We start from the raw sequence: 27,922 nt of genomic DNA, 5'->3' as shown, positions 1-27,922 counted from the left end.
ACCATGCTTCCCGCTATTGCCGTAGAACTGCAATATCCAATCAACAGATCTTGCGTCCACCCAACACGGGAATATGTACATCTACCAGCCCGACTGTTTTTTCTTCTTTTCTTTCCTGGAAACATTGTCAAGTGTGTACTGAACTGTAAGAGCAACAGAGTGTGAACAATTTTTCCAATTTTATTATATTTCAGTTTAAAGGTGTCAAGCTTTTCCACAACAACTTACTGAAATGTCACTGCATGACTTTATACTACCTATAAACCAAACACAATGCTTATCTGACAAGAAAGCTAAAAGAATCAGCTTCACAGAGCTGTGAGAGAGGGTGGAGGGTTCACTGACGGTGAGGGGTGGAGAGGACTGGAGAGAGTGAAGGTGGAGCTGAAGAGACAGGTTACCGTGGAGATGACTGCGTGCTGATTGACAGGGGTGGCTGTTGGAGAAGTGAACTCTGGTGACAGGCAGACAGGGACAGCGCTGGTAATGTGAGCTCTTTGGCATGTTATTTCCAGGCCACCCAATTAGTGCTGCGCTCCCCATTACACGCTTCATAACTGTATAATTATCCCTGCTTCGGATCAATTAGCCCGCCATTGAGGAACCGTCTGCGCTAATTTCCTGCCCCGGATTGGATTACGGCGGGCCGGGTCCAGGCAGCGGGCCTCGACGGTTCTGCGGCACCGCTCGCCCCCGCGGCCGACCGAAATCTGAGGGAGGGGACGTTCTGAGCGGGAGTCACGCACACACGCTCGTATTTACCAACAGACACGTGGCACGTGAAAACAAACAGACACGCGTGCACACGCACACAACATACTCACACACGTACGCGTGCTCAGACACAAAAACGCACGCGCAAAAATACAGACAGACTAATTCACAGGCGTGGAGACGCACGCGCACACTCAGACAAACGCTCCTTCCCTCCGTCTCACGCTACCGTCTTCTCTCAATCACCGGCTCGTTAGCCCGCGCGCTCTCGCCCAGGAGTCCCTCGCACTCAGCACAAACATCGCAGCAAGCAGATGTCTGGGGTGCAAAGGCAAACAGAGACGGTGTCAGGATGAATATCAACGCTGCCTGCTGCGCTATTAATTGTGACGGGCCCCGCGCGTGCCAGAGACAAGCGGTGGTTAGCGGGGTGTGCGTCCGCGGCGCAGAGAGCCCTGGGCCTCACCGCGGCGCGGCGCCCTCGTCAAACCGCCGCCGCGGCCCCAACGAAAGGGACGCGTTTACGGCTTAAGTGCCTCGGAGAAAAAAACGAAAGCGTAAAATATTAATCCGCTGCAGCTGCCGCTGTGGAAGCGCGGAGCTGGACGGCGCGTTCGCGGCTCCATTTTAATCCCGGGCCCCTCCGCCCGGGGGTCACGCCGCACAAACACCGACCAAAAAAAACATCCTTTTCACACGCAGCCGAGCGCCTCTCAACACACGAGCACACGAGGAGCCGAAGGGGACCGCAGGTCCTCTCTCCCGCTGTCGGGTCAGGCCCCCGGAACAGGGCAGAGAGCCCATCTTCAAGCACGGCCGGGGACGACGTCCCAGAAGCCCAGCATAACCCGTTATTTAAGAATCCGAACACGGAATCGTCTGCCCAGAAAAAAAGACCTCTCTGGTACGGGTAAACACAGGCTTCTGAAGGTGACACTGTTATGCCTTCGTCCCGCACCCCCGTCTCACAGTTTCTGTCTGAACGGAGACATCTATAAACCACAGTTGACATGATAATGCCGGCAATTCGCGGAGGAAACGAGGACAATTAAATGCAGGCAAGCGTTTTGCCTTCCCAAATTCGTTGAGTGCATACTAAACAATTATATTAAATTAAAACTATTTAAAAACTTCTAATAAAAAAAAGCTCTATAACGCACGGAATTAAATGGAATAATTGTGCGAGTTTTTTCAAACATGTATTGGACTCCCCCCGCAGCCTCATTATTTCCATGTAAATGAGATCCTGAATCCGCCGATATTGCTCGTCGAATTTGCAGCACGCAATTTTTGAAAGATTATGTTTATGATTCTGTTTTAGTGTTTTTCACTGGCTTACAACCAAAACATCTGGCACGGTATTAATATGTAAATGCAGCTGATCAAGCCAGCATTAAGGATCCATCTCCTGAATGTTACTTGGGCATAAAGTGTGCAGTCATGTTGCAAATGAGCCCTGCCAGAACTCCATTAATCAAGGCCCTCCGCTTTGCTAAAGAACGTAAACACCACTTACACAGATAGTTTAATGAATCAAATGCTCAAATGTGAATGCTTGAATTCCCTTGCAAATTTTCATTAATCAGTCCAAGAACAAAGAGCAGTGCCCCAGTGGACAGTCATGTACTCGAAAAGGCCAGAGGTCAACTCCCAGCATGCTTTTCTCCATGGCAGGGATTGGAGAGAGGACTGTAAATACTGGATGAGTACTATGAACATTGTACCAGACCCATCTGAGGCTACCCAATGCTCCAGCTGTTCCCCAAACAGAGTTAACCAGGCAAAGCAATTCCTCTCCATGGCCAGAAGTGTTTTGGGAGGTACTGCCCAGAGGTGAGTGGGACACCATGTGCTCTGAAGGACAGGAGGCAGATGCCAGTTTTGTTTCTGCAGCAGCGGGACCAGGAGAATTGAGTGGAAGCAGGCCTTGAGCTAAATGAATAGGATGCATCCTGCTATCGACTGTGGGTTGTGAGTCAGAACAGGCATTCGTTTTTAACCCAGTAGTGATTGTTCCATCAACATTAGAGTGTTCATTTAACATCCTAATCACATATTTGTGATCTTACACCTTAAAGAGTTTTTAAAAATCTAATGTTAGAGGACAAAGTTACCATGACAATCCCCGTTGTCCCTGTTACTGCTACTGCACATGCACAGGAGCAAAACCCCTTTACCTCAGCTGCACATGTTCAGGACCCACAACCGGCTCAGTACCAATACCCCTTTAGCCCTACAGCACATGCTCAGAACCAATACCGCTTTACCTTTACTGCACATGCTCAGTATTTGACCAGTTTGGAGCATACATATTCCCCAACCCTTCCCTAGGAAACAGCCATACAAATTCCAAACCCTCACATGCTCATAAACACCCAGTGTGCGCACACCAACAAACCACAAACATACAATCACAGACACTGCAAACACACACACAGGCACAGACAGGGGTCTGATTGGTTGTCTCTCACTAGATCAGCATGAATAATGAAAACCCCCACCACCTCCACCCAGATACCTAACACATAGACCACCTGATGGATATCACAGCCCCAACCCCCTCCATTTCATTTCCTAACAGGATATTGGCTCGAATCCCATTACTGCCCCAGCAACAGAAGCAGACAATAATAACACAACAGCAGCCAGGCAAAGAGAGGAAGGGACAGAGAGAGAGAGAGAGAGAGAGCGCACACAAGCGAGTGAGCGAGAGGAGAAGTTAAATAAATCACAGCACTCTAATGCGAGATTTAATGAAAAGTGTTTTCTTATTACACTGCTTTCAGCTACTTCTCCTCATGATTATATAAAACACCCTGCATTAAAGATGGAGGTACTAATGTCTTTCAGGGCCAGATGTACGTTTTTAATTAGAGTTCATTTTCCTGGAATCTAATTAGAAGTATGAGGGAAAAAGAATTAAACAGAAATGAAATCTGCTTCTATGTCGACCCAAATTTAATATTCCGTCACAAACACAAAAAGCCAATAACTTCAAGCCCCTCCAAGGTTAGGAGAGGAGGGGGTGAAGCAACAAAAACAAATTAGATCCCCAAAACGCCACGCTCTCAGTGGAGTGCCAGAATAGCGCAACGATGGCGCAGAACGACACAGTCTCAACAGGTGGCGCTGTTTCTAGACACGCCCCGAGCTACACAAGGCAACCATGGGCAGCAGAGATCAGCCAATAGCCTGGGGAGCCCGCTTACATTTATCACACCCAAAAAGCAACACTGAGAAAAGGACCTGTGCCCACGAACAGAAGTTCCTGCATCCCTAAAACTGCAGAAGGGGACAGGCATGCCCATTTTTCTATCCGCAGCCAATAGTGCCCCTAGTGGTCAATATGCAATGCCGTTTGTTTCCTTTATTTCATTATTATATTTAAAAATATGTATTATACATAGATCTACATCCAAAAATATGTAAATATAGCACAAAATATGCTTCTGCTGAATTCAATAAGAGTCAGTCCTTTTAGAAAGGCACACTTATTTGCATAATGCATTAATGACAGCTCTCCTTCACACATGATAACAGAGCCCAAGGGGTCTTTCTGCTTTCAAGACTCAAATCTGTGATTACATACAGAGCAGCTGGGCTTTCCTGTCCCTTACAGGACACCATACAGCCAGCAGCCAATCACCACGGGCGGCCAGCAGCCAACCCGCATGCTGTCCACAGAAAGCCGAGGACAAAGGACACAGACTGACCTAGGACTCAATCCGCCCACAAATTTATTCATTTATTGACATATATAGAAATTGGTTTTTAGATTTGAGTTTGATTTAAAAACAAAAATAGTACTACAGAATTATAAAATGCTCCAAATGTCCAATCATTCCAAAAATGGGACACTCAATATAATACTTACACAAGAAACATCATGGCTTTTCTAGTTTAATACGATTACTTTGTCTCATATTGTTGCCGTTTTACTGCTTTATCCTGAATTCCAGAAGCTCGCCACATAATTATGACTTTCATAAGTCTTGTATACGACGCACGAACTGTCAGAGACGTGATTTGGCATGGGTTAAATGTGTAATGCCACATTTAGCAGGGTGTTAGCCAAGTGCGACTTTGGGTCTCAGTTCATAATAGTTATCAATGAATATTTACATTACAGCATTTAGCAGGAGCTCTTTAGCAGAGCGACTTAAGCACATAAATAACGGCTCGGGCAAAAAGCAGAGATGATGCAAAGAGTCACAGCAGATGGTAATAGTCAACAGAAAATAAGCTACTTATTTTCAGCAGCACCAATACAACAAAACAGATAAAACACAAACCTCACAGACATTGTGGCTTGCGATACTGAAAATTACATTATAAAATATGGCAATAATTCAGAGCTAGGCAGCAGTCATAATTAAGCAAAAGATTTTTAGCCACAAATATTTTCGAAGTCTAGGGCATTCTCTCAAGACATAAACATGCATACCAATTTGCCCTTCATACAGACACAAAACCCTTGACCAAAACCACCAAATAATCATAAGGAAATCTAATTCAATCAAACAGTTAAACTACATTCAATCACTTCATCCCCTTCATTATGTTCTAGAAGATCCATAAAATTAGAATGTTCTGGCTTCAATTGTAGGAAGACAGAACTTTCAGTGTTAAGATGGAGGTGAGCCTGTGGTGAACCTAAAGAATGTGTGACCAAAGGGGCAGGGATCTTTACTGCTGTATACCCAATAGGATGCATCCCTGAACCCAGGGTCAATCACTCAGGAACAAATCCACATGATTGGCTGTGAGATACAGCTTCAGACAAATTCCAATTTGGGAATGTTGTGAACCGATATGCAAAACGGTATTCTTTTAAACATACATTATTAACTAGAAGAGAATATGTAAATTTCACAAAAAACACGATAATTCTAGTGTTTTATGCAAATCCACAGAAAATGTCTGGCTTGATTCAGAAGGCACAAATACATACGCTGGTTTCCAATTTCCAAAACATTTAAATATTCCGTGAAATATTCAGCTATGAGGCTATAAAATAAACCTGGACCAAATTGATCATGGCTCCAAAGCAAACTATTTCTGATAAGATGTTTAATATTTAATGCATTTTGTAAAATTTGAAGTGAGTAACCATTTGAGTCAGATTATTATTTTTTTTTTTTTACATTAGCAAAGTTCTATTTGCTGATGTGCACTGCAAAGACAGACGCAGGACCCATGCACAGAAAGAGAGGGAGCAAAAAAATAATAATAAAACGACCTTGAAGAAGACGTTTTACATTGGGGAATCTGGACTGCATGAGATACACATCCCTCCAGGGAAGCACATCTGGCTAAAACACTGGTGACATGGTCCAGAATCTACAGGGTATTTTCCTGCATTGAAATGTATTATATGGGTTGCCTAAGTGAAAAAAATGCCGGTAAACCAAAACAACCCATGCATTTATTGGCACAATATGGTCATGAATGATACTGCATTTCAAGTTTTGACTGCTTTCAACTGTATGTGCAACTTTTGTTGTTTTGTGTCTTTAATTGTCAGTTTATTTATCAGGCATCTGCCAACTTTTAACAAATATTTATACATAATCATGCGATGTAATCGGACATAATTCCATGAAAACATCGGAAATAAGCAGTAATGGTTTAATGCACATATGCAATCTCATTACAATGGAATGAATGAGAAATGGTTTGGGATTTGGCAATTCTATGCAAATACCCAAATTATGCGATAATCCGTTAGGCAATTAAGTGGATTTTATTATATTATCATTAAGCTGCACTGTTTTTGCCTATTATGTGCAGATTGAACTGAGAAATAAAATTCTGAAAAATATTTTATGTTGTCACAAAGTACAAGTAAATCCAGTGACAAAAAAGGATGGTGCAAGATTTATTTTAGTAAATGTGTAAAAATCATTTAAGGTGACATTTGTGTGGATTCATTAAGTTTGGTGTGACATAAATGAAATGTATTTCAAGACATATTCCAATTCCAATACTACTATTCCTGCAAAATGACCCCTTAAAATCCTTCAGTATAAGCTATATGCATCCCAATTCTGACACTTACAAAGTGTAACTCTTCAAAAAATACTTAAATTGTTCCAATTGTTTATTTTTGCCAAGTTTCATTTTTTACAGCCTACATCTCAATGAGGTTTGGTGGTCTCTTGAAGACTTTACAGGACTTTACATTCTAAATGTAGCTAAATATAGGGAGACAATGCATCAAGTTGACACTGCCAGTAGAGGTGAACTGACCACAGTTGTTGTCCTGCAAAGTCACCATCTAAGCCCTATTTTGAGCCAGGAAATACCCTGATCTAAACCTGACCATACCGGTGCTAACAGTAGACTGGAGTTCCGTGGGGTGCCACACAACTGCCTTCAGTGCTGCCCAGGAAGTGAGGACCTCAGCTGTCAGGGTCTTCCCTATTTTATTATATAATAGTGACCCCTCTGGTGACTCAAGGGGTTGCAGTCTGCCTCCACCAGCTCAGTCAGTAGTGCAGTCCTCCTACGTAAAGGCTCTGCAGCACGGCTGGTGGAAACACAGTGATGGGGTATGTAGGCTAGATGTGCCTGCTAGCCTGAGCTCTACCAAACCGATATTGAGAATACTGCAGCAATGGCGTGGGCCTTCAGAAAAACTGTGAATGGTTAAAGGTGGGGAAAAAAAAAAACTAAAATAAGGGAAAGTTGTTCAGTGTGTTTTTTTATTTGTTTGTTAAGGACGACCCCAGAGAGAAAACATTCTACAGAAAGCCAAACTCTCATTTAAGCCCTTGTGAGAAAGGTTAAGAGTAATGAAGATCATTTATCAGGCAGGGAGAAGCAGCAGGGGCCGGGGTTGCAGGCAGCACAGCCAAGCAGGAGGTACGTACCGATGTCGTAGGCCAGGAAGTCCGAGGAGAAGCACTTGGCTCCGTTGCTGAGGGACGTGTCGTTGTGGGTGTTTCCCCCGAAGACCAGCAGGACCCCGCTGATGAGCACCGAGGAGTGGAGGTACCGGGAGAGCCCGCTCTCCCGCAGAACCGTCCTGCAGACACAGACGCGCTTTAAGTTTTTAAAAAACAAAATCAACGGCCAGGCGTAGGCTGCTAGGAACAAATAGCATAGGCGTAAAATACATTGATAGTTTGATGCATTTAATTCGTTAATTTGTCACATTATAGAAAGAAAGAGCTTTTTGCCCTTTAACAGAATATTGTTAGAAACAGAGTTTGTTCAATTTGCATTACTAAAATAAGTAAAACACAGTTAACGTGTGTTTGTTTTTTGTTTTTTTAAGTTTGTATTGGTAAAACATGTTTTAGGCTACATTGCGAGGTTTGAGTCTTTGAAGGAGAACCTGTTGATAAGGAACAGCCAAAACACCCGAAAGATGGCAAAAATCGCAACATCCGTGACTCCTGTGACTTCCGTGACAAACACTCAGCTTTAATCATAATTGTATGTCTGCAGTTATGGCTATGCGTGCAAAGCATCACAGCTGTGGGCCTTTGTAATCATATCAGTGTGTCTGTAATCACAGAATGTCTGTAGTCATGAGGGTCAGTACTCCCCAGGTGCAGACAGCCGGTCTCCAGGGAAACCGGAGAGGGGTGCTTATGGTCATTTCGCGGAGCAGATTTTTTTGAGTAATGCGAGAGGCACAGATGGCCTGAAGGAGAGTCACCCCAGTGCTGGTAAGAGACACCCACAGAGAGCATGACCACAAACATTCCAGGACAGCCACTCTTGCATACATCAGAGGCTTCATGGCCACCGTGAGAAAAATATGAGCAGCAGGAGCACGATCCCCGATCCTGCTGGCCTACAGCTCAATTTACAGTCACACGGTCACAGCACTCTGCATTGAAAACCAAACCCAAACTGCCCCTTATATCTACCCCTCAACCCCTGAGTCTGAGTCAGTATGCCCCTTAAATCTACCCCTCACCCATGAGTTTTACTCTGTATGCCCCTTATATCTACCCCTCACTCACCCCTGAGTCTGACTCACCCCTCACCCCTGAGTCTGACTCGAACTACCCCTTACATCTACCCCTCACCCCTGAGTCTGACTCTAACTACCCCTTACATCTACCCCTCACCCCTGAGTCTGACTCTAACTACCCCTTACATCTACCACTCACCCCTGAGCCTGACTCAGAATTCCCCTTAATCTACCCCTCACCCCTGAGTCTGACTCTAACTACCCCTTACATCTACCCTTCACCCCTGAGCCTGACTCAGAATTCCCCTTAATCTACCCCTCACCCCTGAATCTGACTCAGAATTCCCCTTAATCTACCCCTCAGCACATCTACAGTGAGCAGTGGGATAAATCACAAAGCACACACACAGAATTACTCTGCAACAGGGCCACCAGCGGCTAATCCAGCAGAGCCCAGCATTACAGGTCTGTTCAGGGATAAAGCTCACAGCTCAACACAACCGAGTCCAAACCAGCGAACATGGTCTTCAGGAACATGACCGCTAAGAATGTATCAAGGGCACATATGATGCCACACTCCAGGAGCGTATAACACATCCACCAGTAAAACAGTGTGTGTGCGTGTGGATGTGTGTGTGTGTATATACATAAGTGAGTATCGCAGAGTGCATGAGGTGATTTGATCAGATGTTCTGCATCAACGTTACACGACAGCACAGCCTGGCGCTCCCGCGTTCGCGCTTAGCGATGTCAGAAGCGCTCGAGTCAGCGCAGACAGCAGCCGATCTGAAAGCAGCCGTCACGGAGAGTTTCTGTGAGCGCGGTGTGTGCGCTGAGGCGAAACCCCCGACGGTGTCTCCGCTCACAAACACTCACGTCTGAGCCCAGCCCGCACACGCGAACGGGTCGCGCGCATGCCCGTTCCACAGGGACCCTCCCCCCACACCCCCCAAAACCCGGGTTAAACACTGTCAGGTCTAATACCCACAACACCTCACGAACTAGACGACCTTCCGCTGTGCCAACACTGTTTGTGTAATGAGCCAGAAGTGGGCTTTTGGGCCTTGGAGAGCAATCCAACTTCGCAAACACAACAAGCGAGGGGTTTGGACTCAATTCCTTTATCAGTAAAACAACACTGATAACCGCCATTTTCCCCAACGTTGACTTACAGCCAAGGAAAACCCACTTCTCACTCAATAAAGGGCAAATGCAAAAAAATAATAATTTATATATTATTTATATAAGGAACATTTGTAATAAAATATATGAAACTTTAAGTATTAAAGGCTCTGTGGGTGAAAATGTACAGATGTAAATGCTAGTTTTTGAACCCTGTGTAGGAATCTCCCGTCCTCCTTTCCGTGGAACAGGTGTGAGCAGGCCTGGGTGTTGCCAGGTGAACAGGCACACGCACGCTGAACAGACGGACTCTGCCCTTACTCACCACGTACGTGACCGCACCTCGTAGCGGTACAGGTCGTCAACCAAGCCGTACTTGTTGGCAGGCAGGGCCTTGTAACCTCCGTGCACGTACACGGACCGGGTCGTGCGGTCGTACACGCTGCTGTGACCGTAACCGCCCTGGGCGATGGCACCGCTTGTCTCTGGAACCGACCACGTGTTCGTCCCTGGGGACGGAGGAGACACACGTTAACACATGGGTAAATACTAATATACACAACAACACACGTGTACACCCACATGAATATGCACACACATGCACCACAAATAAACACACACGCAAACACACACACACACACACAGATGAATATGAACACGCACACACACACACACACACACACGCGCGCACGTACGCCCCACTGGCACAGCTGTGTCTCCTCTCTCTGTGTGACTGCTCTGCGGTTACGGTCAGAGAGGACGGTCAGAGGCAGAACGGTCTCAAACCAGCGCCAGAGCTGCGTGGCTCCAGAGGGCAGGAGGTCACGTTCGGAGCGAAGAGCGGCTCCCTCCAGGCTGAATCTGGTGCTCCGGAGAGGGTTCGGAGGGGAAAACGGGTCCATTCATCACTGTCCGAGACCTGCCCGCTCCAGTCACACCTCTTTTTAATGACCCAAAAAGAGCCCGTGTGTCCCACAATGGCTGAGTCCCCCGCGGCCGGCACACGGCCAGAGCTGCCTTCACTAAGACAGCCAGTCTGAATGCAGACTGATGACAAAAACTTCACACAGAGACGCTCAGGGCCCAATCACAGGCGAGGAGCCATGCTTCTGTGTTCTCAGGTGCAGGAATTCAGCCTGACAGCAGCACTAAAGCCACAAACAACACACAACCTCAACACCCCTTAAACCACAAACCCACAACCTCAACACCCCTAAAACTACAAACAAACAACCCACAACCTCAACAGCCCTAAAGCCACAAGCCCACACTCAACACCCCTTAAGCCACAAACCCACAACCTCAACACCCCTAAAGCAACAAACAGCCCACAACCTCAACACCCCTAAAGCCACAAACAACCCATAACCTCAACACCCCTTAAACCACAAACCCACAACCTCAACACCCCTAAAACTACAAACAAACAACCCACAACCTCAACAGCCCTAAAGCCACAAGCCCACACTCAACACCCCTTAAGCCACAAACCCACAACCTCAACACCCCTAAAACTACAAACAAACAACCCACAACCTCAACAGCCCTAAAGCCACAAGCCCACACTCAACACCCCTTAAGCCACAAACCCACAACCTCAACACCCCTAAAGCAACAAACAGCCCACAACCTCACCACCCCTAAAGCCACAAACAACCCATAACCTCAACACCCCTTAAACCACAAACCCACAACCTCAACACCCCTAAAACTACAAACAAACAACCCACAACCTCAACAGCCCTAAAGCCACAAGCCCACACTCAACACCCCTTAAGCCACAAACCCACAACCTCAACACCCCTAAAGCAACAAACAGCCCACAACCTCACCACCCCTAAAGCCACAAACAACCCATAACCTCAACACCCCTAAAGCAACAAACAGCCCACAACCTCAACACCCCTTAAGCCACAAACAACCCATAACCTCAACACGCCAAAACCACAAACAACCCACAACCTCAACACACCCAAAACCACAAACAACCCACAACCTCACTATGCCTAAAACCACAAACAGCCCACAACCTGACCATCCCTAAAACCACAGACCTAAACTTGACCACTCTTAGTTCATTGAAGAATTTGGCTCACAGGCTCATTAATTTCACATTTATTCAAAGAGCAGATTCCATGGCATAAGATTTAAAATGGGATTATTCCCGCCTCATATTGCTCCATTTGTAACGCCATCTGCACTGGTACATTTTTACATATGTTTGGGGATTACGGGTGATAAACCAGATCTGGGGCCCTGCACTGACTATTACTTGATCCCCGTTTGCATTTTCTCTGGGACGATGGTGTACAGATTCACACTTATTAAAAATAAATTTAAAATGTGCTGACTGAATGGCGGGAAAAAAGCATATTTCTCAATTACAGTTTAATCCAGATACGAGTGCCAACCTAAACCAAAAACCATAAACCACCAGCCAATCAGCTCCAGGATTCAGTATGATTACTGAATGCAACCAACTGGCAACTAACCAGTCCCACTGCTCAATCCTAGCTCATTAACCTCACATGGGACTAAAGAATGTGCATACACATACATGCACATGCAGGCACATGCAGGTACACACATACACATGCAGGCACATACATGCACACACAGGCACACACATAGGTTGTTCTTTCTTTCTTAAGCGCAACGCACATAACTTTTTTTTCTCACGGGAGAAGCCATGACCGGAACACTGTCACGCACAGCCAGCAGGGGGCGATCCTGGGCTTTGCATGACTATCACTCATTAGGACGAAGTTGGCCTTTCCTCTACATTACGCAGCTAACATGCAGAACACCGTTTGTTCTTCTATTAATAGCTGAGGGGAAACTCTGGCCGCTGTTCACCCTGCAGAGCCCCTCGCTCGGCTAGGAGCTCTACCTCAGAGAGCACGCTGACGAGCAGCCAGACTGGCTCTGGGGAGAACTGGGGCAGTACTACAACGCCATCTGCTGGCCACCTGCACTGCAACCTCAAACACACAAACGCGGCTAAAAGCAGAGCCCATGAAAGAGGCTCAATTGCCATTACAGAGGTGGGCATCAGAGGTGGGCAATCCCGGTCCTGGAGTGCCAGTGTATATGCAGGTTTTTATTTCCACCAATTACCCTGCCTAACAAGCTAGTCTGGCTGCATACACCAACACTGGTTCACCTGTGGATTAGACCACATTTTATAGAGGGAGACCAGAACAGTCTTCATATGTCATTCACAAACTTATCAAGAAACACAGCTAAGGTGTCAGACAGTGTATACATTGCAGCTGACTAATTTATTCATTAAGGCCAGAAGTTAGCATGAAAGCCAGAAGCAGACACAGCCCTCTTTGCCCACATCTGTATTATGCAGATCTTTATGGATTGAATATTCCTAATTTGAAGAGCATCACAATCAGTGAACACCATTCATCCATGCGAGTTTTGCTCCCCCATAATGCATCACTGCTGACAGACGCGTGCACTGTCCTAGAGCTAAGACCGAAACGAAGGCCGCACAGACAGACAGACAGACAGACTCACTCAGGTTGTACTCCTGCACGCTGCTGACGTAGCTGTAGATGGAGGAGTAGCCGAAGAAGATCACCATGACGACGTCTCCGCCGTCGAGCTCCACGACGTGGGCGGAGTGTCCCTCCACGGCGAAGAGCTGGCCGTGAACGAGCGGCGTGGGCGAGCGCTGGGACCAGGCGCGGCCGGGGAGGCTGAACACCCACAGCTCGTCCGTCACGTTCCCCGCCCCGCCCTCCAGCTTCCCCCCGAACATGTAGATCTCATCCTGCAGGGGGGGGGCAGAAGACACGCACGCGTGTGAGAGAGAGGGAGGGGGGCACATACTTCGGTCTGAGGGAAGGGGGCAGGACAGGCACGTGGGAGATAGTCACGGACATCATGAGGGGGGAGGGAGAAGCAGAGAGAGAGCGTAATACTGAGAGAGTGGGGCAGAGAGAGACAGAGGGTGAAAGTGAGGGAAAGGGAGAGTGGGAGAGTGACGGGGGAGATGGGGAGAGACGTAGGGGAAAGGAGGAGAGAGATGGAGGGAGAAGGAGAGAGGAAAAAGGGAGAGAGGACAGGACAGGACAGGACCCTAAAGCCATCACTTTATTCCTGCCTCTACCTGGTCCTACAGAGCTCTGTGCTGGTCGTAAAGCAGGGACCCCGGGGTGCCAGCAGTCAGGCGTTTGAGTGAAAACACAAACAGCGCCCCCTGCAGCCTTTGTGATGAACACAGGGGTTCACACAGCAGCCTGCACTGTGCACATGATGTGTGGAAGAACATACTGTACAGCCCACCCCACAAACACCCGCAAAAGACCTCAGCTCTCCAGGCTCAACCAGTCACCTTCACTCTGAGGACTGCCTACATTCAGTATTATACTCCTTTTTACACGGAATCTTATCAAGCGCATTTCTATCCAGCAATCGTTTCTCAAATCAGGCTCATATTTTCTTACTTTTAAACTTATTTTTACAGTCTACAAGAGCAGTCTTTAAATCCCCTACATGCCTATGGTAGTATAGCTACAGTACAGATTGTGAAACTCCACAATTATGAATGTGACTGCACCTCAGCTTGTCCGACGCAAAACAGATTTTACTCTTTCTGCAAAAGGTAATTGTTGCAAACGGAATGCAGCAGGTTACACAAGTGCTAATCTGAAAACACGTGTAACACCGAGTGATGAATAATAGAGCCTATTATGCCCAGTGGTGCATCGGAAGGCCTCTCTCCTGCAGAACAGCAGCAGCCAGCGAGCACAGCTTTGATTTACTGCAGAGGCTGACGGTTATTCCGCAGAATAAAACTATTAGAGGGGGCTGGAGACTCCCTACGCAGGCACTTGAAGGGGAAAAAATGGAGTTGGCTGCATTCTCTGGATTTAGCGGAACATGGCCGCTGTGATGTGGTGTTCCTCCAGCCTCCCTGCAGCGGGGGAGATTAAATTCTGTCTAAGACGACACGCGGTGCTCAGCGTCTCCCAACACCTAGCGCGCGCGCGCGCACACACACATGCGCGCACACACACACACGCAGACACACACACGCACACACACACGCACACACGCACGCACGCACGCACACACACACACACACACACACACACACACACACACACACACACACACACACACACACACACACACACACACACACACACACACGCGCGCGCATACACACACACACACACACACACGCACACACACACACACGCACACACACACGCGCGCATACACACACACACACACACACACACACACACACACACACACACACGCACGCACGCAGGCATTCCCAGTCAACAGCGCTTCAAACCTGCCTAATCTCTTCCTTCCATGTCTGCATGAGTTCTTTAAAAAAGAAAAAAAAGATGAGAAATGCACATTCAGACTTTCACTACCCCCCCCCCCCCACCCCCCCACCTGCGCCCAAACGCTGCGGCTTCCCTGCAGCTCCGAGCGCACAGGTGGGGGAAAGCGACAGACGCACAGCTGCCCAGTAGCGCCCCCTGCTGCCACGCTGCCTCCGAGCGCTCCTCTAATGACAGAGCCCTGTGGTGTCGGTCCTGTGGCGATCGTGCGTGCTGTTGACGCGGTCTCTGTAGTTGTTTTTGTTGTTTATCTGTTTCAAACGGGGAGCGAGTACGGTGCCTTTCCCCCTGAAAGAGACACTCAATTTTACTGGATTACATAACGCCCCGATTACCATAGACGTCTGTAAAGTGGCTGGTGGTGTTTTGTTGGCTTTGGTGAGAGCCACTGCAGGCGTCCAGTAAAACTACCCACAATAGACAATTCAAAAGGGTGGAATATAACTGTAGTTAGACAGTTTTTCCAAAATAAATAGATTTTTTCCAATTTACAATTTTATTTTATTTTCCTATTTTTTTTTTACTTTTCAAAACAAATCCCAATAAAGTCCCAGATTTCCCCCACCAAATAAAACAGCAAAACGGATTTTTCCAGTGATGTACACTACATCCACTTTCCTGAGACCGAAAATCTATTTTTACTCCTCCATCTCCACCATAAAAAAAACCTACATGACTGACCTTTTCCTGGATACTTCATAAAGGAGCATTGGATGCAGGTGTTAAAGGGAGAGGTCGATGTTCTGTGCTGCAGTGCACAGAGCTGAGTGTTGAACTCTACCGGGTGAAAACTCCAGGTGAGTCCACCAGAGGGCGATTAGCAACGTGTGCAGCGCAGTCCAAAGGGCGGCTAACTTTCAAACGATGCGTGAACCCTCCCCACGCAGCTGGGATCCCCCATGGTTCTTTCTACACCATGAGCCTGTGTCCAACAACAACCCATTCTGCTTTCCTGCTGTCTCAGTAAAAATATACATTATAGTAAAAATATGCTGAAATATACAATAAACACATGAAAGGACAGCAGACTGTTCGTCTCCAGATTACTCCATGTACAAACTGAAAGACGACTTTGGCATTCGGGGGAGTTTGGGGGGGAGGGGGGATTTACAGGGGTGGAGGATGTAAGACTTTGGGGGAAAGGGGTTTGGGCTCAAAAAAGTAAAAATGGAAATGTGGGTGTGACAAAACAGTAACTCCAGATACCATGAGAGAGAGAGAGAAAAAAAAAATTAGCCACTGAATTGAGAGAACAGCACCCCTTACTTGCTCAGTATATCTAACTGAAAGCAAAGATCTCTGGGAAAAACAGAATGTTTGAAATAAAATCATTCCCTCAGGTGACCTGCGAGCTTTATCTGACTTTCTGATGCCCCACATGCATCCTACCAGACCCATAATCCACCTGCACCTGTGTACTTTATCAGCAGTAAAGCTCCACAGCTCAAAATGTGAGACATCAGCTCAACACCGCCCTCTAGTGCAGGAGAGGACACAGCACAGGTAAGAGCAGATGAGGAAACGCAGATATGGGATGAATTCAGTCCTCCGCCTGCCATTTGGACCATTCAGCAAGCATTCATTTTAAATGTAAACACACAGAGTTTGACCTTTCCCCAGCTCTTATTTTCCATCTTAGATCGATTGAGATGGAAAATGATTTCTAAAAAACACCTTCTGAAATATTGCATTAGCAGCTGAACTGCCAAACAACTACATTAAGGGCAAAAATGGGAGAATATATTTTTGCATATTTATGGAAATATATTTCTGGGGAAATGAAGAAAACATTTGCTTGCTACAGTTTTACTGTAACTGTACATCTGTCAAACATTTCCAAACCCCAAACAGCACTGACGAAAATTCAATTTCTTTTCAGACTAACGGAATCAGAAAATATAATGCTTTCTGTGCACGTTCAAATCCACCAAACAAAAGAGCCATCTGAAGTTCCTTCTGAAAAAAGCCTTAGACACTGCAGTTCCTAAACTCAGAGGAATCTCACTGCCTGCCAAGCACAAGACGGAACAAATCGACCAATCAAAACACACCATGAAAGACACCCACTTTTTTATTCTTTTTTTTGTTTGTTTGTTTCCCCCCCCATTATAACTGTAGCATGCTGAACATGAAACAGATTCTCCAGCCCCTACCACCCCTTTACCCTCATACCATGACCAGGCTCCCAAAGAACAGGGGTGCAGAAAGCCCTGGAGCTTGGGCAGGGGGAGGAATCTGCCCTGAATGTAGGCCAGTGAAAGTCACCATATGTGAGACCCCCCCCCCCCAACCACCGCCAATAAAAGGAATGTCCAGGGAGAAAATCCGCTTAACAAAATCTGTCCCCACACCCCCTCCTTTGACAGCAGTCGTGAGGCCCAAAACATGGTTACATCCTCTCTGTGAGCCTGTGCACCCCCCCCCCCCCATCACAGAATGAGACAGGGCTAGGAATCAGAATCAGACACACGGCCATCTGTCCCAGCTCAGTCCACATCATCGGGAACGAGGGAGAACACCAGAAAAGGAGACGCGTGAAATGAAATGAGAGGCTGAGCTTTATTTATTTTTTCTCCCTAAACCCAGTCATGCATGAAAAAACAACAAACCCAAACAGCCGTGAGTGGGTGCATCGGGGATATTTTTCCGAACACAGGTAATTAAACCGCTCTGGTTTGGCAAATGCGCGACGATGAAACAGTCATTTTGACCATCGCTCTCTCAAACTACAAGCGTGTGGAAACAGCGGGCTGCTCTGAAGAACAGCCAGCTTTCACACAGCGTAGCAGCGTTCAGAAGCACAGCGGCGAAGGTGGCGGCGGGGCAGCCGGGCCCCACCGGGGCAGCCGGGCCACAGCGGGGCAGCCGGGCCACACCGGGGTGCAGTTCCCCCCAGGGTTCATACCTGATACAGGGCCAGGGAGTGGCCGTACCGCGGCAGAGGCCCGTTGTTGATCGGCACCACGTTCCAGATGCTGCTCTCAAGGTTATAACTGCAGAGAGAGAGACAGAGAGGGGGGGGAGGGAGAGAGAGAGAGAGACAGAATTAAAGGGAATTCATAAACAAAATTACAAGGTTCTCAAGGTTATAACTGCAGAGAGAGAGAGAGAGAGAGAGTCAATTCCACACCCCTACATGGCATTCAGGGATGACTTAAGGGCAAAAAGGGGAGGGTCTACTGAGAGAAACACACAGACCTGCACACATTCACAAACAGACAAGCATAAGACAAACAGACTCACCAAGAGAGGCCCATAATACAGAGCTACTGACAGCAGTCTTAAAGAGAATTCCACAAGCAGACATACACAAAGTACACATCACAGGCCAACTCATGAAGGGAGAAACAGACAGCCAGAGAAAATCACACTCCTGAGAAAATCTCTCACAAACACAGAGAGAGCAGGATGACAAACATCTTTTTAATGAACGAGGGGACAGGGAGGCCTCGCTCTGTATCGTCGCGAATCCTGTTAATCCCAAAATCCACAATTAATAAAATGGCGTGCTGTTCAGGACTCACCAAAGCTAAGCTTTCATTTTTCTGCCTTGGTTACAAGCTTCAGACAGACCGCAGGTAAGATTTCATTTTATTTGTGACACAAGAACAATGTGTGATTCAGTCAGTTTAGCACCATGGGTAGGGGATCACGTAAATATGTAACTCTCTACACCAGCCCTAGCTGAAGCGGCTGGAGACTAGGGCATAGAAACAGGGTCCACTGACCCAGCAGCCTCACTATGGCCCAGACACACAACAGGTGGGGGGAAGGTAAGCCATCCCCATAAAATTTTTTTAAATGAATCTAGGTTAAGTGAAGTGAACTGAGTGAAACAATTTACGGCTGTAATGTTGTATGTGCATATTCGGGAGCGACTGCATGACTTCAGACTGAAGGTTAATGGGCTTGACCTAACCGAGCCTCTGCTCCCCGCCTCTCTGTGCTGTAAATGTGTCCGTCCTGTCCAGAGGCCACAGGCTGCATTACAGACGGCAGCACACTCACGTCAGCACCATCTGGAAGGAGCTGTAGTTGAAGGTGTAGCCCCCGATGACCCACATCAGCTTCCCGTGCACCACGGCCTTGTGGGACGCTCGCCCCACCGACGGGCTGAAGGGCTTCGTGTTGGGCAACACCCAGAAGGACTCCGTGGACGGGACAGTCAGAGAGCAGTCTGGACCTAGAGAGAGAGAGAGAGAGGTGTAGTGAGATGCATTAAAAGAGTGAACAGGACAGGAAAGAAAGAGATGAGGGGTGGGAAAGAGAGGAAACTGGGGCAGTAAAGGACAGGAAATATCGGACATCACATGAACCTGTAGCTAAATGGTTATTTTGAAGAATACATGTGAAGTGATGAACAATTGCTTCTTCATTCCATACTGTGGCACTATTAGCTAACAGTACGATTCTTGTTAAGATGCTACCATCTGCTGGCCAAAGATGACATGATACCCAGGAACAAAAAACAGTGTATTACATTAAACGATGGGCAATGCCATTTAAAAACCAACGAGAAGGTTTGATTAGAGTACAGAGCTCAGAGATTGCCAGTGTAAAAGTGCAACCTACAGGAGAGCCCTGCATGCACAAGACACTACGTGCAATGGCCTGAAACTCAGACTACTGCCTCACACATGCAGCCAATAGTCCAGAGTAAGCATACACGCAGTTCGTACCATTTCAATCACTTCTCAAAATACACAGCTCACAGGAATGTCTGCATTCCACTATTGAATTGTGTTGATTCTGTGCATTAATAAAGTGCAATTTGTTAGAAATGATCACTGATAAAAGTTCTGTTCATCACCAAAGCTTACACAAAATGGCAGGAATTGGGGTATTCGGGGGGTCTAGACAATGGAAATATTAATCATGAACACAAATATCAGTTTTTACACCATGACAGTAAGTCTTTCTTTGAGCTCGCTGATAGCACGGAAATCTATTACAACAAGACCAGGTCAAAACCTAGTATATGGCTGGACCAAACCGGCTGACTAATGGTGTAACTTCATCAGTCAGTCACAGACATGTGCGGTGTAACTTTATCACTCACTCAGTCACTCACTCAGTCACAGACATTTGCATTTGTATGGCTGGCCCCGCTAATGCGGTCCATGCAAAAATGTATTACATTGATTGATAGATCTTGTGCAGCAGTGGGAAACAACTGAAATAAGATGCATAGCAAGAGTAACAAGCCATTCGGTTGTCATTAACATCTCTAAATATATAAAACATCCCTCAAACATAAAACACTGTCTGGGCTAATTTAAAACATACACTAAAACTGTAATGGTAAAAAATCATCAGGAAGGCAAACTATCCCTTTAATCACTGCAGATGACTGTGATACTAGCAGTCCACCACTGGATGGCAGGCTTGCTGCATTTAACTCGTGTGCTCAGTGCACTGCCGCACCACCAGTGACACACTTATGAGTAGGTCCAATAGAAACCTACAGTTACAAAAGCTCGCCTCCCCACACAATGAACCCACTACACTCTCTTCAAGACTGTTCCTAAACAATCCTCCCTCTGAAATGCATTCATTATCTAATTGCGACAAGCAAAGAGCCTATACACGTGAACTAACTGAAGTAAATGCCTAATGGCACTTTACGCTGAAATTGTTCTACTCAACAGAAGGAAAAGATAATACGCCCAATTAAAACAGAAGAATACCGCTTATTTATCAGGTACAAAAAACCCTTCCTGCTTTCAGGCATTCAGGGGCTGGTTTGAAAAAAGCTTTTTTAACTGCATTAATAATATGACACAGTTAAAGGGCTTTTTCTAATTAATCCGTGATGGTATAATTGGTCACATCTGCACCATTTTCTCTAATAATTTCTGATTGAGGTGCCTACAGAGAAGCCTGAAGGATCGGCATGGCTCTCGAGTTACAGTTAGTAATTTCTAAGGATCCTGTATATGCAATATTGGTATGACCTTATCAGGACGGTACACTTCCACGCCCCCCCCCCCCACCAGTAAAACACACACGAGACATAATTTGTAGAAGCTTATAGAGATCAGATATATGACAGTCTGTGCACAGCTATATGGGTCTATATTCTCTGAGGTGCTGGCGACAGCAGTAACCCAATTTGTGGAAGGTTTTCCACAGCAGAAAGTGCAGGTGTGCACATTTTCTCTTAAATGATGAGTTGTGAGAGACTGCTGGGTTCCAGTGTGCTGACAGTGATCAAATCACACAGTCTGAGGAGACTGTGGAGACAGCGCACTCAAACAAAGAACAAATGAATGCACATCCACACATAACATAGACAGACACACAGACAGACAGACAGACACACACACACACACACACACACACGCGCAGCCTGTGGTGAGCATTATCAGTGTACTCAGAGGGGCGTGTGGGACGTGCCGGGCGCGGCCCCCACCTTGCCAGCTGTCGTTGCAGACGCAGAGCTTCTCGCCGGTCAGGTCGCAGTAGCCGTGGTCGGGGCTGCCGCAGTTGTTCCTGCAGTACGGGATGTCGCAGGCCTCCCCCTTCCAGTACTTATCGCACTCGCAGTACACCCTGCTGGAGACCGAGTTCCCCGTGCTGCACTTCCCGTGGCCCGAGCAGTTGTTGGGGCAGGAGTTTATCCTGCGGACACACGCAAGGCCAGGGGACAGCGGCAGGGTCACACCACAGCGAGAGGACAGGGAGGAGGAGGAGGAGGATTATAACAGCGATGGTGATATGAAGGTTAAAAAGGGATTCTGATAAACAGGTGCCATTCTCAGAGAGGGCGGAGCCCGGCGGCCAGAGCCGCCACACGCTCTGAACAGCAATGGTGTGCTGCCATGGCAACCATTGTTCTCCTTTCGGCATGAGATTGTAAGGAGAAGGGAGAAATCCATACCAGGGCTACACAGGCACACGTTTGTGCAGGCTCCAGGTTACTCAATGCATCCACGTTTGTAAATGCATTTGCATTCAGTCATTTGGGGAAAGCTTCTGTCCAAAGCCAGTCCCAAAACCATTACAGAAAACACCCAACACCAAGCAGACAGTAGACTATAAAAGTAGACCGTAATGCCATTTGAAATCTGTGAAAACAAGATCAGACTGACTACATGCTAAACAACTGCGTGAAATGAGATTAGTGCATGCAGTCTTGGTATAGTTCCCTTGGTTCCAATTAATACTGCGTAAAACATAACTGATCTGCAAATGAATCAATATGCAATATCTAAACATCAGAATCCCTATTTTGGTTGATGGGGGCGTGACTATCACTATGCTTCGTTGGCACCAAGAAGCTCATTGGACAGACACATGTACACGAGCTTCAACTGGAGGGGAGGTAAATTAATTGATGGAATTGAATTAAGAATACATTTCCCCTCAATCACATTAACCTGGCTGTCCATCCAATTATAAGGGCCCATCTGTATACATCCAATTAAGCTCAAGTGTGTCTGTCTGTCCAATTTCACACAGATGTTTGACTGTCCGATTATGCTCTTCTGTCTGATTATTAAAGCCTGTCTGTACCACTCAGACACGCAGGTGTATGTTGGTTTATGCTTTCTTGGTCGCCACATCACACACGCAGTCCCTGTTGACCTTGAACATCGTTCTGTAAGTAAAACTGCTCTTAGGAGTGTCACAGATGTGGTACCACAAAGAGTAATTTCAGAAATAAGACCAAAAATGTCAAAGACCGAAAGTAGCAAGGAGGAGGAAAAGCCGCAACCTACCAAGAGTTAAAGAGAACACAATGTTTATTACGACTTGTGAATGTTCAGAAGTTTAAAAAAGTACATCTCTGACCGGAGCATTACACAGGCACTGATGAGCACAGGGTACTCACGAGTAGAAGATGCTGAACCCAGTCAGGTTATACGCAGCGTCGCTGAAGAAGTGCAGGAGGGCGTATCCTGAGGTGGTCACAACTTCCGGCACAGTTTCATTGCCCCGGACTTCTGGAACGATGAGACCACTGCGCGCGCACACACACACACACACACATATTAGTACAGCATTAAAATACCAACTGCACGGCATTCTGGGTAACACTCTTCACACAGTTTCCTTGGCAACGCTGAAAACCACAGCGATAGAAATGCGATGCGGTAGAGGGGTCTGTTCTTCCAGGTCAGTGGAAGCAGTGGAGAAGCGTGTTTCTGATCTTCCAGAAGACAGCTAGCCTTTCATTCACCTGACATTCAGACCTAGCAGGGCTCCACAGAACACAGTTTCATCTTTCTTCTCAGGGTCACACGTCCACACGCATCACAAGATAAGATCTCTGACCTCACTCAATGCCGCTAAAGGACTAATCTTATTTATGTGCCATACTGTGGCTAACGTGCAGTAGCCAAGATCTTGGGGACATTTAACTGTTCACGGTCTTCCTCCCATGTTGGGTTTCAGAAACCATGTGATCCCATCCACACAGAAGTGGCTGAACCACGCAGCTAAAAACCATGAACACTTACACTTGCAACACGAGAAAACTAGAGCAGCTAGCCGCAAAATCCCTCTCCTGACATGTTCTTAGGAGATCTACTTTTCTGTTACAGACTGAACTCAGTCCTGGGGGATCATAAGTGCCATGCAGCCCATGCAAATATAGACCTGAATACATTACAGGACGGTACGGCAATTCATTACAAATGAAAGATAAGTGAATTAATGATTTGACGGTTCTCTAAACACCATGGGGATTTTCACAAATAGATCAAACATGGAATAGCTAGCTGCGAGCAATTACAACTATTAGAGCTCCTTACACCCGAGCTAATTAGAGGCAAGATGAAAGTAACAATGTCTCAGTCTTCCCACCAATTCAAAACAAATGGAAACTCTTTCACGTCCACATATGAGTATAGCCAACACTGAGTCATTCTCACAATGTTGAGATTACCTGGAGGACTGATTCACATGTTACTAGTACAAAGTGGACTGACTGACTGACTGGCTCAATATACATATCCTCATTTTTCTAAACTGACCCTAGACCAGCTCTCCTACTGTGAGACAGTCTGTGTATATGGACCCTGGACCGCAGACCAGCTGCTTTACTCATTCATAACACACAGGAGTTACCAGAGCCACGGCGGTTGCCAACCACTCACCTGAACACAGCGATTAAAGGTGCATATAGGGAGTCTCCATCGTAGACGTACATATGATCCCAGCTACACTCCGTGGCAAAATGGTTAAACCGTAACCTCAGAACAGCATTGGGGCTGTAATAAAAACAAAAAGGAAATCTAATTTAGATCATAAACCCAAGGGGCTGAAAGCTTTGCTTTGTGTTGCCGCGAAATCTTGACGCTCGAGTGCGATAACACTCACTTTCCATCAGACAGATAAAGGTAATCTAACATTATCAGCCCATGAAAACTCCCCAAGGGTTCGGAATAAAGCCACTATCAGGCCACTGCACTGCAAAATCCCCCAAACAATGTCATTAACAACAAGGTTGTGGGTTCAGCTCCAGGGTCCTCCAGGGTGTGTGTGTGTGTGTGTGAGATTATGTGGAAAAAATGGAGATTTCTTATCATCAGTATCTCCACTGTTCTGTCATCTCTTTCACATTGAGCATTATTTTGGTATTAACGCAGTCCCACAGATACTGTAATAACTGCCATCCATAAGGTCAGACACTCCAGAAAACTCTGCTCCCCTGGGACTCAACTTGTCAGCTATAGCACTGCTGTCACTCAAAAGGAGAGCTCCGTCTGACATTCCATTAAGAACGGCACCAAACCCATTACAATCACGTTTACGTGGCAACCTGCGCCAATGTTTCATTTGCGTTTTTCTCCCGACGTGGGTCAAAAGGGCCCACATGGGTTACACACAATATTCCTTCCACAATCTGAGAAAGGAACCAAGCTGCATCACATGGTTTTCTCAACATGAAAGTATGTCGCTGATTCATGCATTCATGCACTGTGATGTGTATTATTATGATAGAGTGATGGACAGGAGAGAAGAGGAAAGAGAAGGAGGCGGACTCACTAGCCCTCGATGAGCCAGGTACACTTGGTCTTGTACTTGTAGTTGATTGGTCCATCTGTAAGGTAGCCTGAAGGTTCTGTCAGCCTGTGGATAGAGATAGAGGGAGAGGGAGAGAAAGTGAGATGGAGAGAAAGAGAAGAAGAGGGGGCAGAGAGATGGTGAGGATCAGAACAGTCATTCCTGTTAAAATAATGTGCAATGCCGCAGAGCAGGGCATTGCAGAGCCAAGCACTCCCACACAGGTAATGCTTCACACACGCACGCACACACACACGCACACAGCACTGTGTGGACATCACTGAAACAAAGCACCATGACTCACTCTCACTCTCACACCCCCACGCGCACACACACACACACACACACACACACACAAACACACAACAGCACTGTGAGGACATCACTGAAACAAAGTACCATGACTCCCTCTCACTCACTGTCTCTCACACATGCACACAGGCACACACACACACACACAGGCATGCACACACGCGCACACACACTCACACACAGCACTGTGAGGACATCACTGATACAAAGCACCATGACTCACTCTCACACTCACACACAGCACTGTGAGGCAGTGTGGCACAGTGGGTAAGGAACTGGGCTTGTAACCGAAAGGTCGCAGGTTCGATTCCCGGGTAAGGACACTGCCGTTGTACCCTTGAGCAAGGTACTTAACCTGCATTGCTTCAGTATATATCCAGCTGTATAAATGGATACAATGTAAAATGCTATGTAAAAGTTGTGTAAGTCGCTCTGGATAAGAGCGTCTGCTAAATGCCTGTAATGTAATGTAATGTAATGTAATGTGAGGACATCACTGATACAAAGCACCATGACTCACTCTCACACACACTCAGCACTGTGAGGACATCACTGAAACATGCCACCACAACACTCTCACACACACTCACACATGCACACACACAGCACTGTGCAGACATCATCACAAAGCACCACAACACTCTCTCTCATACACTCATGTGGGGCGACACAGCTCAGGAGGTAAGAGCGCTTGTCTGGCAGTCGGAGGGTTGCCGGTTCGATCCCCCACCCGGGGCATGTCGAAGTGTGCCTGAGCAAGACACCTAACCCCTAATTGCTCTGGTGAATTCGAAGCATCAATTGTAAAGCGCTTTGGATAAAAGCTATATAAATGCAGTCCATTTACCATACACACACACACGCACACACACAGCATTGTGCAGACATCACTGAAACGAAGCACCACAACACTCTCTCTCACATACATTGCGATACATGTATAAGGCACCCCTGTTCTACACGCTATAAAAGTGTTATAAGCTGAACGCCACAGTTTGAGTCAGGGCAGCTCAGCCAGCCGTGTCCTGCCCAGCCCAGCTGTGGGAGGTGATTAGTTTACTCTGAGGAAAATGAGCACTTAAGTTGAAAGAGGCCACCCAGGTCACCACTGCACAAGTGGCCCCTAAAAACTCAAAGTGAACGTTAACTACAGATCACTGGGCAACAGTGTCGAATCATTGACATTTAATTAATCTCTCCTGAAACACTCACCATTTGCGCCATTCTTGTTATTCCTGAGTTCTATTGTTTACATTCAGGGTCTATTGTTTGCATGAAAATACATATAATTTAGCCCGTGACATTAACGCATTTCAGGAGCTAATTAGAGAAGCTAAAGCAATCGGGCTACCAGACCACTCTCAACAAGTGTAAAAGAGCCATTATCTCACAATGTAGGCTACCACTTTTTAAATGAGTACCAAGAGACAGGTAAGCTTCTTAATGTGTGTGGGATGACGCATGCCTCGCCAAACCTAATTTCACCTGCAGCAATGAGGCAGTCACACGGTGAATCCCCACCAGAATCCTGAAGGCTATAGCACGTCACTTTTGGAACAAACCTGCTACTGCGACTACGACTGCTCTGCCAGGTAGGTAAAAAACGCACTCTAAATCCAGAATGTTCGAATCACCAAACGACGCCAGACAAGAACAATCGCACCGACATAGGCCAGAATGTACGAAGGGAAAGGGTTGCTTGGCAACAGCTGTGGGAGTGTAGACAACAGCACTGCTTGAGATGGAAAGAGACTGTATATTTTTAAAACCAAGAAAAAACCACAAAACAGTGCAGATGGTAAGTCAATATGGGCTCAATCTGAACCAGCAGGGTTGAGGTGAATATTCTACTCTTCAGGTTATCGACACAGTCACTGAAAATAAATGGAAATTTTCACTCTCTACCTATGAAAACTTCATACATATAATGTTAACACTCAAATTATCACCATGCAATTTACTATAAGAAAAAGCTGTGAATAAGTCACATTCCTGACAATTCCAGTTAAATGGATTTACAGCTTTACAGGACTCTCCCAGCACAGGCTGATAGAAAATACACAGGCAGGTTTAGAGGACTGCAGAAATAACATCCAGCCTTCTACAGATTAAACATCTGCCATTCCAGTCCGACATCGCCAAAGAGCACACGTGAGGCATGTGACATGTGCATGTGCCCATTACTGGAAGTATACACGTGTGTGTGTTTATGTGAGTGTGAGAGAGATTGAGAGACAAAATGTGTGCGCGCGTGTGTGTGTTTAAGTGAGTGTGTTTGTGTGTGAGAGAGATTGTGAGACAGAGAGAGAATGTGTGTGCATGTGTGTGTGTTTAAGTGTGTGTGTGTGTGTGCGTTTAAGTGAGTGTGTGTGTGTGTGAGAGAGATTGTGAGACAGAGAGAGAATGTGTGTGCATGTGTGTATGTTTAAGTGTGTGTGTGTGTGTTTGTGTGTGAGAGAGA

General features: G+C 46.5%; 1 protein-coding gene across 2 annotated transcripts in view; it reads right to left on the bottom strand.

Moving 5' to 3' along the window:
• The window catches only part of LOC118217990 (attractin-like protein 1), a 189,302-nt gene that overhangs the window by 146,115 nt on the left and 15,265 nt on the right, over positions 1-27,922 (bottom strand). For both annotated transcript variants that reach the window (XM_035400277.1, XM_035400276.1), the window contains exons 2-10: positions 25,132-25,215; positions 24,240-24,353; positions 22,973-23,101; positions 21,551-21,759; positions 19,147-19,321; positions 18,044-18,131; positions 13,292-13,547; positions 10,089-10,272; positions 7,587-7,741 (exon numbers count right to left, since the gene is read on the bottom strand). In XM_035400277.1, the coding sequence (XP_035256168.1) occupies positions 7,587-7,741; positions 10,089-10,272; positions 13,292-13,547; positions 18,044-18,131; positions 19,147-19,321; positions 21,551-21,759; positions 22,973-23,101; positions 24,240-24,353; positions 25,132-25,215 (1,394 nt within the window). The remainder of the gene's footprint in view (positions 1-7,586; positions 7,742-10,088; positions 10,273-13,291; positions 13,548-18,043; positions 18,132-19,146; positions 19,322-21,550; positions 21,760-22,972; positions 23,102-24,239; positions 24,354-25,131; positions 25,216-27,922) is intronic.

The sequence above is a fragment of the Anguilla anguilla genome, chromosome 18 (genome assembly GCF_013347855.1).
Source record: "Anguilla anguilla isolate fAngAng1 chromosome 18, fAngAng1.pri, whole genome shotgun sequence".
NCBI lineage: Eukaryota > Metazoa > Chordata > Actinopteri > Anguilliformes > Anguillidae > Anguilla > Anguilla anguilla.
The sequence above is the reverse complement of the archived record's forward strand: the minus strand, read 5'-3'. Positions and strand labels throughout refer to the sequence as shown.